Here is an 18,849-nt window from a genome sequence, read left to right on the forward strand (position 1 = left end):
TTTTCCTCTCTCTTTGAGTTTATTGGTACATTTTAGGTATACAGTACAGTTACATTCATCATTGGGATTTTGTAACTTTACATGACAAGTCTTGGTTTTCATTTTTTCCCCTTGTCCCTGCCCTCCCTTCACCCGTTCCTTCCCTCCCTGTTTACAAATACTTGATTTCCATTTTTTCATTTTCTCATTTTTTCCCCTTATTACCTTCCCCTACTCTACCCACTGCATTGATTTCTGCTCTGATCTTTATAATTTCCTCCCTTTTACAAGCTTTGGATTTGTCTTACTCTTCTTTTTCTAGAAGTTTAAGATTCAGCATTAGGTTGTTTATTTGAGCTTGCTCTGTTTTTCTAGTGTGGTCATTCAATGCTATACATTTCCCTCATAGAACTGCTTTCATTGTGTCCCATAGATTCCTATACATTGTATTGGCATTATCATTAAATTGTAAAAACACCTAATTTCTTCTGTGACACATTGGTTGTTCAGGAGAGTGTTATTCTATTTCCATGTGTTTGTGAAGTTCTTGCAGTTTATTTTGCTGTTGATCTCCAGTTTAATTGCACTGATGATATACATGGGCTAACTTCAATTCCTTTGCATTTACTCACACATGTTCCATGAGCTAGCATGTGGTCTATTTTGGAGAATGACCCATGTGCAGCTGAAAAGAATGTTCTGATTTTGTGGGATGGAACACTCCATAGAGTGTCTATTACATCCATTTGTTCTAAAGCTTGGTTCAGTTCTAGTATTTCATTGTTGAGTTTTTTGTCTAGATGATTTGTCTATTTGTGACAGTGGAGTATTGAAGTCTCCCAATTACAACTGTATTAGTGCTTATTTGGTTTTTCATGTCCCTTAATATTTGCTTTGTGTAGTTGAGGGCATTAATATTTGGTGCATATATATTATGATTATCATCTCTTCCTCTTGGGTTGTTCCCTTTACAAGGATGTAGTGACCCTCTTTGTCTCTCAGTTAGTTTTGGTTTGAAATTTATTTTCTCTGAAAATAAGATAGCTACCTATGCTTTTTTCTGGATTCCTGTCACATGAACAACTGTTTCCCATCCTTTTACTTTCAATCTATGTGTTTCTTTTTAAACTAGGTGTGTTTCTTGTATACAGAATATTGTTGGATTTTGCTTCTTAATCCATTCTGCCAGTCTATTTCTTTTGATTGGTGAATTGAGGCCATTAACATTGATGGTTATAACTGAATGTATTGACTTATCATCATCATGTTATTTTCCTGTTGTTGGCTCTTTTTAATTTTTTTCCCCTCTCCCTTTAATTTCTTGCCTTGTCTGCTGTATTTGCTCTGTTGGGCCTCATGGAGTTGTGATTTTCATTTTCTTTTTCTAGGTTGTTATTTAGAATTGTTTGGAGTGCTGGTTTGGTATTCATGAAGTGTCTCAGGTGTTCTTTGTCATGGAAATATCTTATTTCTCCATTAATTTTGAATGAGTTTTGCAGGATACATCAGTCTAGATTGGAAGTTGTTTTCTTTTAGGGCTTGAAATATTTCACTCCAGGCCCTCCTTGACTTGAGGGTTTGGGTTGAAAAGTCTGCTGTGATTCTGATGGGCTTTCCTTTGTTTCTTTTCTCTAATTGCTTGTAATATTTCATTCTTCTGTTGAGTTTCTGGGATCTTGATTGTTACATGTCAAGGTGTAGCTATTTTGTGATCATGACTAGTTGGGAGTCCTATATGCCACACTTGTCTGTATGTCAAATTCTTTTGCTCTGTTTGGGAAGTTTTCTGTCATTAATTCTGTTAACAGTCTTTTTTAATGTCACTTATACTTTTTCCTGCTTTATCATGGGCTCCTATTAGTTTTACTCTTTGCGTCATCTAAGAGCTGTTGGATTGATTTCTTATGTTCCCTTACTTTTTAAAAGAGATCTCTTTTCATGGTCAGTGACTACCATCCTGTCTTCTATATCTGATATCCTGTCTTCAGATTGGCTCATTCTGATATTTATACTTCCAATAGAGTTTTTAATCTCCTGGATATCTGTCTGAATCTGCTTCATGGTTTCCATTTCTTTCCTGTGCTGGGTATTCATGTTTTCTATCATGGTCCTGAGCTGATTTTTTTTTTTTTTTGTCTGTTTCTGTTCTAGATTCTCTAGTTATGTCTTTCATTCTGCTCACCATCTCTGTAGTTGTCTCAGAAATTATTTCTGTTTTGAAGTTTTCTAGAGCCCGATTGATCTGTTTCATTACTTCCTGTGCTATCAGTTCAGGATGTCCAGGTGGTTGATTATTAGACTTTTCCACCTCATTTCCTTCAGAATTTGCCTTTGATGAATAGGCAGCCTTTGTTTGTGCTTGTGTCTTGCTTGAATGTCTTCTCATTTCTATTTTTGTTGTTGGTACTATCTTTGGTTTAATTCTTGGGTTAATACTTTGATCTTCTTGTTATAGCTGCCTTTAGGTTTTGAGTCTCTAATGACCCTGAGGTAATCTCATTTTCACTATACCAGGAAGGACAACTGATTAAATCAATCACAACACCTTAGCCCAAGTAATAAAATCAACAACACAGTACCATCAAGCACAGCTTAGAAAAATGACAACTTGTGGCAGTTATTAATCTATCACCTTTAACTCTGTGAACTAAATCAAAATCAAGGCTAGAGCTCAGAACAATAGCCTTTGTGACCCCCTGTGCCTCTGTGGTATGAATCCAGGTACCAGCCCAGCCAGGAGGCCACAGGCACAAGGGGCGCTACACCTCTCACTATCCCTCTGCTGAGCCTGGAGTGGGGCTGTGGTCCCGGGCAAGCTCCACGCTGCTGCACCTCTCACCGTTCCTATGCCAAGGCCTGAAGGAGATTTCAAGCTTTTTTTAACCTTCCTGTTGAACTCATGTAATTCATCCAAAGTAGACTTTGATACCAAGTAGCCTGCTTGGCATCTACTGGGAAAGTCAGTTGCTGTTGTTGCACTCCTGTATTCTTCTGCCATGCAGGAGGGAGTGAGCAGCGTAGAGTCACCTCTGTAATAGGCATCTTGATTGCAATCAATACCTTAATTTGGGTGTTAGTCCTTGTGATTTTAAATTTAAACTTTGATTAGAAATCGTTGTTTCTGTCTGTTCATGGCATCCTTTTGTTTTGTTTTTTATAATGGAAAATTTCAACAAGAGTATACTAGAATGAATTTAAAATGTCTATTACCCAGCACATTTACTGCCTTAAGAACACCCTTATACCATCTGTATCCTTACTCAATTCTGCTACTAGATTTGGTTTGTGGAGCAAGTCATAGACATCACATCATTTTATTTATAACTGTTTCAGAATATATGTTCTTTAAAACACAACCATGATTTCATTATCACACCTAAACATTTGAAATTAATTCTTTAAATTTATCAAATACTAAGTCTATGTTCAGGTTGCCCCACGCCTTTAATTTATTAAGGGTTTATCATTTTTTCCTCTTATTTATTTATTCAATTCTATTAAAGTTTGGTTTGGTGGTGCTGTCTGTCTGTTTGTTTTGGGTACCAGGGATCAAACTCAGAACCTTGTGCTTTTGAGGCAGGCGGCAGTACCACTGACCTAAATCCCCTGCCCTGGTTTGGTCTTGTTTTCAACTCAAGATCCACATAAGATCCTTCCATTTGGCAGCTTCTTTGTTCTCTGAAGTGACAAGATATTCCAGGTTTTGGTTGTACCCTTTCTACCCCAGATCTGGAATCAGCCATTTGTCTAACAAATGCTGGATGTGTTGTTTTGTGGGAAATGGTGTTCTAAGATCATAATCTGGTATGTTCACTGCTGTTTTGTCTAGGTTTTTCCCATGGAAAGGGAACTTCAAATTCAGTAATACATAGAAATATGTGTGTAGAAATATGGATACTAATAATCTACGTAGTGTTTTCTTTGGCACATTTGTCTTCTTTTTTGCACATTGAGAAGCCTGGCTCTCAACGGCATAGGAAATTATGATAAATTAAATTTATCCACACTTACTCATTTTATCTATTCTACAGTGCACACATGCACTACAATCTTAGAATAATAGTATTAATACTATTATGGCAAATATAACTAGTAAAGATTTATTTCTGACCAGCATCCTGAAACAAACTGATTACATTTTAGGCTAACTTCTTTAGGATTGTGTCTGTTTGGTCCCCACCTTCATCTCAGTACAAGGTATCAGGGAAGACTGGGTTTTTACTGCTAGGCCAGATTGAGAATTTCCTGTTGTATTTTGTTGCCAAAGAATAGAACTGTTTTGTTCTTCACCATTCACTGGTGATCTTAGTCCCAGGCCCTTGCTAGATCTTTTCTTTTTCATGAACTCTTTGCCTTCTTTCCACAACTCCCTTACAGTTCTTAAAACTCAGATTCTAGCTGATAGAGATTAGCAAGTGCTTTTAGGCCAACCATGGCTTTGATGCTAATTTAACCTTCTTGATTTTCTTATTTCTGTGGAAGTTCAGCTATATATTTAGAAAGAATTCTGTTCTGTATTATCTAGCTATTGTTATTGTTATCTAGATATCTGGCCTCCGAATTTTCAGAAATGAAAATTCCAGCTCATCTTTTCTATCTTTTTTCTTGCTCAGCAGTGAAAATATTTAAAGTTGTGTGATTTTTTTTTTCCTAAGAATGATTCTGGACAGATTTAATACAGTTTTATTAGTAGTGTTATGTGTATTTTTTATTTAAGAGAATTTTAATTTCCATTTTCTGGGCTTTTTTCTAATTTCTGTTGTTTATTTTCTTTAAAACATACTTTATTAGTGACATTAATTCTATAAATGTTGAAATTCAATGTGATATTTTCAAACATGTATATAATATATTTTAATCATAACCACAACCCTCCCTTACACCCACCTCCCCTCACCCTTATTCCATTTCTCTTGTCTAATAATAGTCTCCCTTTGGCTCCTTTATCATGAACCAGATGGTAGTAGTTGTGTAGGTTATTTCTGTGTTCTGTATTCTATTCCATTGATCTGTATGTCTGTTTTAGTGTCAGTGTCATGCTGTTTTTGTTACTATGGCTTTATAGTATAATTCAAAGTCAAATATTGTGATGTTTCCAGCATTGCTCTTTTTGCTTAGGATTTTTGTGGTTATTCTGGGTCTTTTATGTTTCCATATGACTTTTAGAATTGTTTTTCTAATTCTGCAAAGAATGTCATTGGAATTTTGATAGAGATTGCATTAAACCTGTAGGTTGCTTTTGGCAATATGACCATTTTAACACTATTAATTCTGCTGATCCATGAATGTAGGAAGTATTTCCATTTTCTAGTGTCTTATTCAATTTTTAACATAGCATTTTGTTTATTTATTTTTTAATTTTAATTTTTTGGTACCGGGGATCGAACTTGAGTTGTTGCTCTTGCAAGGTGGGCAGCAGAACTGCTGAGCTAAATCCCCAGCTGATGCAGCATTTTAAAACCTTCATTATATAAGTCTTTCACCTCTTAGGTTAGGTTGATTCTTAGCTGTATGTGTGTGTGTTTTAAGCTATTGTGAATAAAATTGTTTTCCTGATTTCTTTCTCAACTAGTTTATTATTAATGTATAGAAAAGCTGTTGTTGGTTTTTAGATTTTTTTTTTATTATTATTATTTTTTGGTACCAGGGATTGAACTCGGGTCCTTGTGCTTGCAAGGCAGGCCACTGAACTGCTGAGCTAAATCCCTGGCTTAGATGTTGATTGTGTATTCTTCTACTTTGCCGAATTTATTTATCAGATCTAAAAGTCTTTTGGTGGAGTGTTTAGGGTAGAGTCTCTAAGGCCTTCTACATATAGATCGAATAATCTGCAAATAAGGATAATTTGACTTTTTCCTTTTCTATTTGTATTCCTTTTATTTCTTTCTCTTGCCTAATTGCTGTTGCTAAAATTTCAAGTACTGCATTGAATTGGAGTATCAAGAATAGACATCCTTGTTTCATCCCTAACTTTAGAAGATATGAAATGTTTTCCCCCATTCAGAATGATGTTTGCTATCTTTGAGAAATGATCCTACTATACCTAATTTCTTCAGTATTTTGTTCATGAAGTATGTTGAAGCCTTTCAAATGCTTTTTCTACATCAATTGAGATGATTGTATAATTTTTTATTCTTGATTCTGTTTGTGTGATCTATTATGTAGGTTGATTTGCATATGTTGAGTCATTCTTGCATTCCTGGAGTGAAACCAGCTTAATGTGGTATATAATCCTTTTAATGTGGAGTTGAATTCAGTTTGCCAGTATTTTATTAAAGATTTTTGCCTCTATCTTCATCAAGATTTGGCCTCTAATTTTCTTTTTTAGTGTACCTTTATCTTGTTTTGGTGTCAGGGTGATGTTGGCCTCATAGAATGAGTCTGGGAGAGTTACTTCTTTTTTTCCTATTTTGTGGAATGGTTTGAGGAGCAATGGTATTAGTTCTTTAAAGACTTGTAAAATTCACCAGTGAACCCATCTGGTCCTGAGTTTTTATTACTGTTTCAATCTTGTATGTTATTGATCTCTTTAGGCTTTTTTTTATAACTTCTTGGCTTAATTTTGGTAGATCATATGTAAATTTATCCATTTTTTTAGATGCTCCAGTTTATTATAATGTAGGTTTTCAAAACAGTCCTTAATGATTCTTTCGATTTCAGTGGTATGCTAAAATGTTCCCCTTTTCATCTCTAATTCTTTTAATATGTATCTTCACTGTCTAGTTAATGTGTCTAAGAGTTCATCAGTTTGTGTACTTTTTCAAAGAACTAACTCTTTGTTTCATTGATCCTTGGCATTGTTCTTTTAATCCCTACTTCATTAATTTCAATCCTCATTTTTATTATTTCTTTTCTTCTGTTGGCTTTGGTTTGTTCTTGTTTTTTTAAGATGTTGAGGTGATCATTAAGTTATCATTTGTGACCCCCCCTTTTTATTCTGGTAATCTTTTTAAGTGAATAATTCAGTGGCATTCATTGCATTTACAGTATTGTACAGCCATCATCACAGTCTTCCCAAACATTTTCATTGTCATCTCACAAAGAACCTCTGTTCTCATTAAGTAATGATTCATCATTTTCCTCTCTCCCAACTCCTGGTAACCAGTTTTGTTATTTTCTTGCTCTGTGAATTTGACTATTCCTCTTATAAATGTAATCATACAATATCATCTCGTGTCTGGTCTATTTCATCTACCTCTTCAGCATTCATCTACACATCAAGATTTTATTCCTCTTTTAGAGGTGAATAATCTGTAATCGTGTGCATATATGTGTGCATTTTGTTTTTCCATTCATCTGCCACTGGCATTTGTGTTATTTCTACCTTTAGCTATTGTGAACAATGCTGCTATAAACATTGATGTGCATATAACTATCAGTTCGGGTTCCTGGTGTTAGTTCTTTGGGGTTTATACTTAGAAGTACAATTACTAGATCAGATGGCTGCCGCATTTTACCTTCCTACCAGCAATGCCAAGGATCCATTTATTTTTGCTGATGTTTATTTTATATATTTTTTCATAGCAGCCATCCTAATGATTATGAAATATCCTCACTGTTGTTCCAATTTACATTTTTCTAATGATCAGTTGCTTTTCTTCTCTCTCCTTCTTTTCTTTACTGTTATTTCTCTTCTTTTTCTTTCTTTGAAATGTTTTCTGGCTCAGATTCTGAGTTTTTTATGTAGGCATTTATATCTTTCCTGTTAAAACTACTGTCAGTGTGTGTATTTTAGAGGGTGTGTTTTCATTTTCATTTGGTTGGGAATTTTTAAATATTCCTCTGATTTTTTAATGACCCATTGATCATTCAAAAGTGAATTGTCCAACCTCCATGTTTTTGCCTAGTTTCTCTTGTTGTTTCATTTCATTATGATCTGGCAAGATGCAAGAAATTATTTCAACTTTTTTTATTTACTTGTTAGGACTTCCTCTGTAGCCTAAAATGTGATCTGTTTTGGGAAATGTTCCACAAGCTGTTAAAAAGTATGTGTATTGTATAGTTCTTGAATGAATGTTTTGTAGTTGTCTGTTAAACCCATTTGATCTATGATATAGTTTAGTTGTGATGTTTCTTTTTTGTTTGTTTGTTTTTGTTGTCTGGATGACTTGCCTGTTAGGTGAGAGTGGAGTCTTGGAGTCACCCACTGCTATTGTATTGGCACCATTCTCTCCCTTTATGTCAAGCAGTGGTTGTTTTATGAAATTGGGCACACCATTGTTTGGTGCAAATGTTTTAAAATTATTATGTCTTCTTCATGTACTTTTATCCATAGGTAGTATAATCTTTGTCTCTCTCATGAATTTTGAAATCTACTCATTAATCTTATTAGTCTTAAAGTCCACTTTGTCAGATATGAGTATAGCTACTCCCATTTGTTTTCAGATTCCATTTGCGTTGAATATTGTTTTCCATGCTTTGACTTTCAGCCTGCAAATATCTTTGCTACTGAAGTGTGTTTCTTATAGGCAGAAAAGAGTTGGGTCTTGTTTTTATTTGTTTGTTTTGGTACCAGGGATCGGACTCAGGACTTTGCAGTGCCACTGAGCTAAATCCCCAGCCCTGGATTTTATTTTTAATTCAGTCTGCCAGTCTTTATCTTTTAATTGGAGAACAGAGACCATTTACAGTCAACTATTATTGAAAGGTATGTTCTAAATTCTGCAACTTTGTTTTGCTTCTAATGTTTGATTTTTCTTAATCCCCAATAGCTTATCTGTTCTTCCTCTTTTGTGTATAGCTTTCCTGTAGATTTCCTCTGTGCAGCACTGGCTTGGTGATCATGAATTTCTTTATTTTCTGCTTATCTTGGAAGCTCTTTATTTCTCCTTCAGTTTGATGGATATAATAATACAGTCTGGCAGTGATTTTCTTCAGGTTCTGAAATACATTGTTCCATGCGTTTTTCACCTTTAGAATTTCTGTACAGAAGTTTGTATCTATTTCAGTGGGTTTGCCTCTGTATGTAAGTTGTCACTTTTCTCTTGTAGTGCTCAGTATTCCTTCTTTCTTCTGTACTCTTAAGAGCTTGTCTGGACATTCTAGCAGGGGAGTGCAGCTACTCATATACCCCTGACTGAGGAAATGGTCCTCCTCTATCAGGGGTGGTTGTCCTCTTTGGCCAAGCACACAGCTTCAGGAAGGACACACATGGAGCAGTGAGGGAGGAGGGGACACATGCCTAGCCAGTTGTATCAGCTGAATCAATCCTGAAGATCAGTGGGACAACAGATCACCAGATCACCCTCACATCCCCTTTTATACTCTTCATATTTTGACTATCATGTGATGTGGGTAGGTCTTTTTTCTTTTCATTTCTTTTTGTGGATGCTGAATTTTTCCTGTGGATATTCATGTCTTTCCCAGGATATGGGAAGTTTTCTGTTATTATTTTATTGAGTAGTTTTTCCATGACATTAATCTGAATCTTGGCACTGTTTTCTACACCAAAAATTCACAAATTGGGCCTTTTAACTGTGTTCCAGAGTTCTTAGATGTTTTGCTTATAATTTCTTATATTTTTCTTTATTAGTAAGTATAATAATTCATCAGTCTCATATTCAAGCCTTGAAATTCTGCTTGATTGAGTCCTTTGGTAAGACTTTTCACTGATAATATTTGACGTATTGTACCTTTCCCCCAAGATTTCTGTTTGGTTCTTCATCAAAATCTCCTCTTTTTTGAATTGTTTCTTCATATCCCACATTGTCTTTCTTAATTCATTCATCTGTTTATTTGTTTTCTCTTTGAAGTCATTAATCATTAAAAAGATGAGTCTGTTGAAGTTTGTGTCCAACATTTCATCCATTTCTGTATCTTTGCATTCAGTTACTCATGAGTTGTGAATGTTTGGAGGAGCCATGTTGCCTTATCTTCTCCTACTTCTTGTTTCTCTGTTAAGATTTGTGCATTTGAGAGGGCATAGCTCTCCCACATTTATGTTAAGGTCCTAGTGTTCAGCCTCCTTTTGAGTGCTTGATCTCTAGCCACTCAAAGAGGAGAAAACAAACTGCATTAATGACAATGACACAAAGAAAAACTGGATGGTGACATATAGTCAGTACCAATTAACAGCAACCATATCACCATTGACAATAGAAAAGATAGCAGAAATAATAATAATACAGGTTAACAAAAAAGTTAAAATTCAATAAAAGTTAAAAAAGCAATAATAATAAAAATGGAGGGGACAGGGAAGGGGAAAAATTAAATAAGTAGAACCTTAAAAAAGAGAAGAATATAAAAAGGAGGAAGAGAATAGAGTGAGACAAAAGTACAACTACAGAATTTAAAAGTAGATAAAATTAAGTAAAAGTAACAGGAAAAAAAGAACAAACACATAACAAAGAGAAAAGAATGAAAAAAAGAAAAATGGCAAAAAATGAAAAAAGAAAATCAAGTCCAAAAAATTTCTGTGCACCGAGGTGTGCAGATGAATGTTTCTTTTCCAGATCTGTAACATCGGAATCTACCAAGTATGGAGGAATGATAGTCACAACTGGGGCCTGTTGTTTCCAAACCCACTAACATGCTGTTTTATGATCCTGGCCTTTCCTGCTAGATGGGGCTAATTAATGATATGTTGTCTGTCTCAGGGCTCCGTTCACTCCAGAGGCTTCTAATGTGTGTGTCTTTCTATACGCCCTTAGCCATTGCTATTCCCAAATACATTAGTGGCCTGTAGGTTGGTGAGTTTCCCCCGCTTGCTCCAGCAGTCCCTTAGTCATCCCAGAGGTGTGGCATGCAGCCATGCAGAGGCATATCCTTGAGATCCTGGGCATGCGAGTAGAGCAGACAGAACACTGAGTTCTGTTCTGGAATGGGGTAGTGAGGGGAGCTGAACAATCTGCTGAACTGGATCCTGGCAGTTTTAGACTCAGTCTCCTCAGAAAGCCACACACCACAAAGGATAGGACCTCTGTGGCCTCCACAGCCTGAGCTCTCAGCTGCTTAAACTTCTCAGGGAGCCTGTGCCTAGCACTGCCCCTCCCCCGACTGTCTCTCATGAATATCTCATACCCAGTCACTGTGACAGGATGTCTCCAGGGATCTTGAAGTGCGTTTGTTCCATGACTTCACTGGAGTAGCTCAGTTTCAGACAATAAGCCCTCAAAATGATTCCTGGTTATACCTCTCTGAGACATAGTGCTGTGGTGGGTTTCTTCTCCAAAACTACCCTGCCAAGAGAGAGGAGTTACTTTCAGAGTCAAACCCCACACTGGGTTTACCACTTGTAGTAATTGTGGATTTTTTTCTTTCTGGGGTTAGAACCACTGGATTGTTCATTACTGAGACTGCTGGCCCACTGTGGGGTCATCTTGTATTTGCAAAATTGGGTTTTCCTCACACCAAGGAACCAGCGTTGGTGTTGCAGACTGTTTCACCCTTTTCTCTGTGCTGCCTTTCTGTTTCTCTGTGACTTTGAGCTGTCCTGGTACATCTCATTTCATCCCTGGAGCTCTTCTTTTATCTGTTTTCTAGCTGTCTTGATTCCAGGTCACGGAGAAGCTATGAACTGCTGCCTACTCCTACTCTGACATCTTGTTCCACCACTAATTCCTATTATTGTTGCATTTTGGTTTAATTTATAAAACCTGACACATATCTGATTTTATGAAGATTTTGTGGGATGTCTGTAATGTGTGTTTCAAAATGTAAAATATAGGCTGGGGATTTAGCTCAGTAGCACCCTGCCTGCCTGGTAAGTGCAAGGTCCTGAGTTTGATCCCCTGTTCCAGAAAAAGAAAGAAAGAAAGAAAGAGAGAGAAAGAAAACTGATAAAAATAACCTTACTTTGTCCCCTTGTTCCTTAACTGAAAAACTGTTTCCTTTTTGCTGTCCCTTAGAGTCCAACTTCTTTTGCTTTCTATTGCAATTTCTGAAAGAATTGATATAAATAAAAATGTTTAAATTGTTCTTAATTTTAAGATTATTTCTTAAAATGTAGAACTTGATTCTAAAAGGTAATTAGCTCTCATGTCCTTCATATACTTAGGTGGCCAAGACATTTTTATGACAGAAGAACAGAAGAAATACTATAATGCGATGAAAAAATTAGGAACCAAAAAACCTCTAAAACCCATTCCAAGACCTCTGGTGAGAGCAATTGAATGATTCTGAATACATAGATCCGATAAGCAATTATGAGGAACTCAGATTTCTTCAGAGCCGTCCAAATTTGCAGAAATTTTAAAATTAAATACATTGCCTAAGAACTCGAGAACCCAGGTACACTCAAGTCCGTAAGCAAATTAAATATTCATATTTATCTGTATCAGCCTGGAGAACAATTTTAATTTTTGGTAAACTCACTGTAGGTGTTTAATATATGCACATTGCCACGACACACACCTAGCAGGTAGTTTGAACATAACCAGTTTAAAATGCATTTATAATATCCTTTGCAGGTATGAATGCAGTGGCAGGGGAGGGCGAGGGCCTGTGTATTCAGTTCCATGTCACAAGTCTTTATAATCGCTCTGAGCATCAGCGGGTGGGGAGCTTTTTTGTAAAGCCCCAGACAGGAAGTCTTCTGGTCTTGGTTGGCCCTGTGGTTTCTGCCACTGCTGCTGGACTACTGTGCTCAGCTACTGTGGCACCAAGTAGACAGAGAACTCATCAGTGTGCCTGTGGTCTAGCACAGCTGTGTTTACAGACACAGAAACTCGAATTTCTTACAATTTTCAGGTGTTACAAAATTTATTCTCCTTTTGATCCCCCCCACCCCCGAGCATAAAAACATGCAGAAGCCACTCTGAGCTCATGGGCAAAATAAAACCAAAATAGGAATCTGGCTGGATTTCACCTGTGGCCCCTAACTCACAGACCTTTGCTGTCTTTGAGTCTGACTTTATCAAGTATTACAGGACGAGATAGAAATACCCAGTGCCGCTCTGTGCTTGAGGTCTAACTGGAGAGATGGATGCCTTGCTGTATACACACTTGAGAACACTGGATTATAAACTGCAGACCGAACATCCCTAGACCAAAACCCCAAATCTGAAACTTTTGATTGCTGACATGATGTCACAATTGGAAAACCCCACACCTGACCTTGTGTGATAGATCAAAAAATATGGGTGCCCTGAAAACATTGTATAAAATTACATTCAGGCTCCATGTATAAGGCGTGTGTAAGACATAAATAAATTTCAGATTCAGATTTTGGTGTCATCCCCATGACATTTTCTTTAAAGGAATATGGAACTATTCTAAAATCCAAATCTATTTCTGGTCCCAAGCAATTCAGTTTAAGTATTCTTAACTGGTAATATAGCAGGCATCATTTATGTTTCTGACCAGTAGGTTTGAATGCTTTCATGGCAAGGAGGACCAGTGGGGGGGGCGACTAACACCTGGAGAGAGCAGGATAGATGATAGGTTTACAGTTTGAAGCATACAGAGGATTTGGAGATTTTCATTTGAACATGAAATCCAAAATGATCAAAGTCACACTGATACTCCTGACATCGATAAAGAGCCTAGCATCAAGCATGTTCTCATTAATCGCTTGTTAAATGAAGTACATATTTTAAGGCACAGAGTTCATCCCACTAGGATTAAATATTTGTGTTACATTAAGAATGTTTGTGCCAGGCATGGTAGTGCATGCCTGTAATGCCAGCACTAGGGAGGCTGAGGCAGGAGGATCACTGGGAGTTTGAGACCAGCCTGGGCTACATAGTGAGTTCCAGGGCAGTCTCAACTACATAGTGAGACCCTGTCTCAAAAATCCAAAAAAAAAAAAAAAAAAAAAAAAAGAATGTTTGTGAATGTTAGGGTCAAATATTTAGAATGTATCCTTTATACAGTGAAGGCTTTTTGGCCACAGGATTAAAGGTAAACTTATGTTTGTTTGTTTTGTTTTTTTGAGATATGGTCTCATTATGTAGTTCAGACTGCTCTGGAACTCACTGTGTAGCCCAGGCTAGTCTCGAACTCACAGCAATCCTCCTGCCTCAGCCTCCTGAGTGCTGGGATTACAGGCATGCGCCACCACGCCCAGCGAAGGGTAAACTTTTACTTGGAGAAGTTTCATCAGTCAAAAATATGTGAAATTTCAATTTATCTGAGTTGAATCTGGCTTTAAAATAATGCTCTTACTTTCTAGTAATACATTCACTTCAGTGTTCTATTTGAACTTGAGACAACAAAACACACAATGACTCTTTGTTTACATGTGCATTCTGTACAACCGCTGATGCAATACCATTTTGTCTGGGGATTAGAATCACTTCAAAGACTCACGAGACACAGTATGTTCCCACATATATACTAGTTTATTTCAAGTAATGCAGCACCACACCGATGAACAGAGACAGCTTCTTGGCCCTTGCTGTGCACAAGGCATGCTGGGCAATAAGACATCAATTTAAAGCGGACATGGCCCACTTACTCTCAGGAAAGTTGCCCCCTCCACTTCTTAACCATGTTTCATGGCATGTTGGTATCAGTCAACAAACCACAGCCCACCCAGTGTAGCCACAATTCACCAATCAGATATTCGGTGAATGTTTCTGACACCAGATCCAATCTCATCAGTTAAGGCTGCACATTTATCTTAACTCTTATATTCCAGAGAGCAGTGGGACATGAGATAAACCAGCATCATATTCCCAGATGTCCCTGAATCTGAGTTAAGACGTCAAGTTGGCTGTTAGCCCTTTACTCACAAATTTACCTTCCCAGACATTTTTTAAACCTCTAAACTTATATATTTTAACCTTTGGAACAAAGAAATAGAAATGACAATAACACAGGGAGGAAAATTCAGCTGTTCTAGCCCAAGTGTTGATGCATTTTATTCCTAGCAATACAGGAAGGAATTTGAAATCATTTCTGACTTTCCCTGATGCAGCCCCCCACAAGGTGGCTTCCTTACTTGGATTAAAAATCACACTGAGGTATAGGAGTCACTGCACATTCTGAAGTGATTTTTGATCATCTAAAGCTTTAGGCAATTTCTGCTCCTAATCTCCGTCTGTCTAAATGTTAGAACTAACCATAGGCCAATACTTACCCTTCCGTATGTTTCTTCTTTCCCTTGTTCTACAGTGTCTTTTTCCATCTCTTTGCTGACTTCTCAGATGCCTTCTCACAGTGGAAATGCACTTGACTTTCCCGTGCTTTCTCCTGGCTCCTTGATCCAAGCCTAGAGCTCCTAGCACATAGTTTAAAACTTACCGATGTAAATGTAGTCTCCCTGGAGTGTTACTCCTCCCCTTTCCTCTCATTGCCTCTGCTCTCCCGGAATGGCAGTGTGCGCTCTCGTGATTTTAAGTCATATCAGTGTTGATGGCATTGAACCCATATCTTCATCCCAGCTCCTTGACTGCGTACCTATTTCCACTTGTTCATGGTCCTTAGATGCTCCACTGGCACCTCTCAGTCAGTTTTTTAGGACAGGTCTCATATCTAGCTCCCTGCAAATTATCCTCTGTTCTCTAGACATTAACTGGATCCACCAGCCAGAAACAATAGCCTCAGCCTGATCTCTTCACAGCTCCCTAAATTCAACACTGGCTGCTCCTGCTTCTCCTCCACATTAGCTTTTAAAGCTGCATGGTGTATCTTTCCTGTTAGCCCCACAGACCAGTACAGGTCTTGTACAGATTAATAGATCCCTGGGAGGTCTAAAGATATATTCTTAGGGGTTCTTGAGTTCTCTAAATGTAACAGTGAATTCATATTTTGATTAGACAATAACAAAATAATCTATGTACAGGTACATACATTATAATATAAAACAATCCATATGCATGTATTGTAAAATAACGAACATATACTCATGAAGCCATCCAATTTCAGTGGTGGATTTGTGTTTCAGAACACTGTCCATTCTGTCAAGAGCAAACGTAGTACCTTATGGCAGTTACATGAAAGAAATGGTGGGATAATTGAGTCATTTCGCCTCCCATGATTGATTCGGCATGCACCCTAGAATCAGGACCTGGAGCAGAACAACCTTCACATTGCAGGCAGCATGGCTGTCTGCACAGAGGCCAGTGCGCAAGGTCACCATCAGTAATGACAGGGTATAACCGGTTCTATTGTTTCCATTTTTCAGTAATCATTGGATTAGAATCTGATCTGTCTAGCCATTTCTAGCAAGAGTTAGAAAACTGGTATTCCAGAATTTAATTAGTTAGGCAGCAGACTCCAATTAATACAGAGTTGAATACAGAGTTCTGGTTAAGTATAAGTTATTCTGAACGGGCAAACAGAGCCTTGGAGTTAGTTATTCATTCTATTTTTTCCTGAGAGACGTAAGCAAGCTGATATTTTCTGCATTAATATTGTTGAAGTAAAAAATCAGAATCAGATGAAATTTAGAGATTGGGGTTCATAGTTTTAGTATTAAAGCCAATGCAAGCTATTTTATTTCAGCGAAATAATATCCTCCATGACAGCAAAGTCATGTTGCTAGTAAGATTTTTAATCTGTAGTTTGGTTTTGATGTGAAATTAAAACTATAAGCCTAAACACTTTCATTGAAGCCTCTTGTTTAACTAATTAAATTTAAATTTAAATAAGGCAACCTCAGGGACCTATATATTAATTTTTTGCACTTTGAGAAAGATCTGTGCATTTTTCAAGGAGCCACCTTAATTGTAAGAAAGATCAAAAGCTGCCCTATTATCATGCCTTTGTAATGTATGCAATTCAGTGATTAAAACTTAAAATGATCAGTGATTTCTTCTTTTTCTCTCCCTCTCTCCTCAGAACAAATGTCAAGGTCTTGTGTTTGACGTGGTCACACACCAGGTCTTTGATGTCTTCATCATGAGTCTCATTGTCCTAAACATGGTTTGTATGATGGTTGAGACACGAGACCAATCCTCATACACAGACTCAGTCCTTGAACATCTCAACACAATCTTTGTGATTATCTTTACAGCAGAATGTCTCATCAAAGTCTTTGCTCTGAGGCAATATTACTTCATCAATGGCTGGAATTTATTTGATTGTGTGGTCGTGGTTCTTTCTATCATAAGTAAGTAAACTCTGCAGCCAAAGGGCCTTTGGACTGAGACCTATAAGTAAGCCTGCAGTTAACCTATTGAAAGTATATCCATTCTCAGAGCAACATATTAGGCTCAGTGTGCTCTGAAAAAAAAGTAGATGTACTAATGCCTTCTCTACTGGGAAATTGCTGAGAGATACAGAATATTTTCCATTCCCTTGACTGTGTACACAATTGAAATAGATTTACTCAGTACTGATATACAGGATGAGTATGACTTAGCTGTTATGTGGTGGCATTTGACCTACCCAGGTAAGTCAGTTGAAGTTCTACCTTCCCTGTGCACCTCTGAGGTCTAATGAATATTTTATAGATTTAGGGATTTGGCATTTGGTATCCGTGTTTTTCTTTTGCTCAAAATCTATATGGATTCCAGACCACAATTACTGGGCCTCTCCTCCCTCTTGTACAGTCCCATGGCTCCCTAAGACTGGGCTTCCAAGTGTGTCCTGTACAAACAAGCAGTGCTTTCTCTTTGTTCTGAACTACGCTTGTCTCAACTGCCTTGAACCCATTCGCCAGCCAGCCTTATTTTACAGTCACTAAATTTTCTCTAACCATAGATAGGTTACCTAAACTGTATGGCTTATGGAATAAAAATAGAGGAGAAAGAGTGTTACTGCCATATCCCTCTTAGTGTGTGTGTGCTGAGTGTCAAACCCAGGACCTTGTACACGTGAAGCATGCATTCTACCACTGAGTTACAACCTCAGTGCCTGCCGTATACCTTTTTATATAACACAGACACACAGACACAACTCTGCAATTAAATTCTTTATGGATAAAGCATTAGCATTTACTCTGGGTTTTGAAGTCTAATTTTAACTAAACCATTAATTTGACTTTTTATAATTATGTAAAACTGCTCAGGAGCCCTTCTCATGGTCCAAAAACTCATGAAGACAAGCAAAACTGATTTCACAAATGGATGCTTTTATGCCATCTCAGAAAGTTTGCATGAAATAGATACAATGAATCCAACTATTTTGGTTCCTCATTCTACTGCAGCAATGCAAATATATCAGAGATCCAAAGAGTGCTGCAGTCCATAGTCTGCTTTGGTTTCTAAGCTACGAAGTTTATGTAGGTAAAGCTCAGCAATAGAGCTTCCCACATGGTCACAGCTAGGTAGACCTTAATCTTTATCTTTATTAGTCAATTCCAATCACAAGTTCTGGTGAAACTGGCAGCAACAATAGAAGTGAAAAAATGGTGATAGGATGAGTCTTGGGCAGCCCTTTTGGGAGCTCAAAGAGCCCTTCCTTCAGTAGGCGAAAGGGAATAGGCCTCACCAGGTGTCATGCAGTTAATGGAAACGTCTTACAGCTATCCTTTGAACAGTTAAGAGACCACTGCAGTTACACATACCACACAGCATTTGCACCAATGCATGAGAAAATCGCACATTAAGCCAAGTTCTACTCACCAGGGTGAGCAGATGTTTACATCCTTTTGCCAGCATGTCTGCCATCTACCTCCTACCTTGACATCTTCCCAAGCTCCTGCCAAAGCTTTTAGAATAATATAAAAAAAGAGCATGGGTTGATGTGAATCTCTCTCTAGGAGTTAACAGTCCAGCTGAGGTATGAAAATTCCCTTGTCTTAAAATGTCAGAAAAAGATAGGGAAATTAATTGAATAGAGCTCAGCGAATTAACAGAGTTCTGCGGGCTCAATTAGTGAAAAAAGTATCTAAGGAAAAAATACGAGGCTGGGTGTTGCTGAATTGGCACTCGGTACACTCAGGTCATGCCAGGGTCAACTGCCCCTTTAATGATTGAATTAAGCTTTGGCACAACCGGGCAACCAGTGAACTATATCATCCACTAGAACTCTTTTTTTTTTTTT

At 37.5% G+C, this 18,849-nt stretch overlaps 1 protein-coding gene across 9 annotated transcripts in view; it reads left to right on the plus strand.

The window, feature by feature from the left end:
• Scn11a (sodium voltage-gated channel alpha subunit 11) overlaps window positions 1-18,849 on the plus strand; it is a 143,214-nt gene that overhangs the window by 105,422 nt on the left and 18,943 nt on the right. For 8 of the 9 annotated variants that reach the window (XR_004518772.1, XM_033768041.1, XM_033768040.1 and 5 more), the window contains exons 25-26: window positions 11,971-12,075; window positions 16,702-16,972. Coding sequence is in view for 8 of the 9 variants with exons in the window: in XM_033768041.1 (XP_033623932.1) it covers window positions 11,971-12,075; window positions 16,702-16,972 (376 nt within the window). In the remaining variant the exon portion in view is untranslated. Of the gene's footprint in view, window positions 1-11,968; window positions 12,076-16,701; window positions 16,973-18,849 lie in introns of those variants that run through there. The other variant, XM_033768042.1, reaches the window with a different exon arrangement.

The sequence above is a fragment of the Fukomys damarensis genome, unplaced genomic scaffold (assembly GCF_012274545.1).
Source record: "Fukomys damarensis isolate Sample0158 unplaced genomic scaffold, DMR_v1.0_HiC HiC_scaffold_24, whole genome shotgun sequence".
NCBI classification, from domain to species: Eukaryota; Metazoa; Chordata; class Mammalia; order Rodentia; family Bathyergidae; genus Fukomys; species Fukomys damarensis.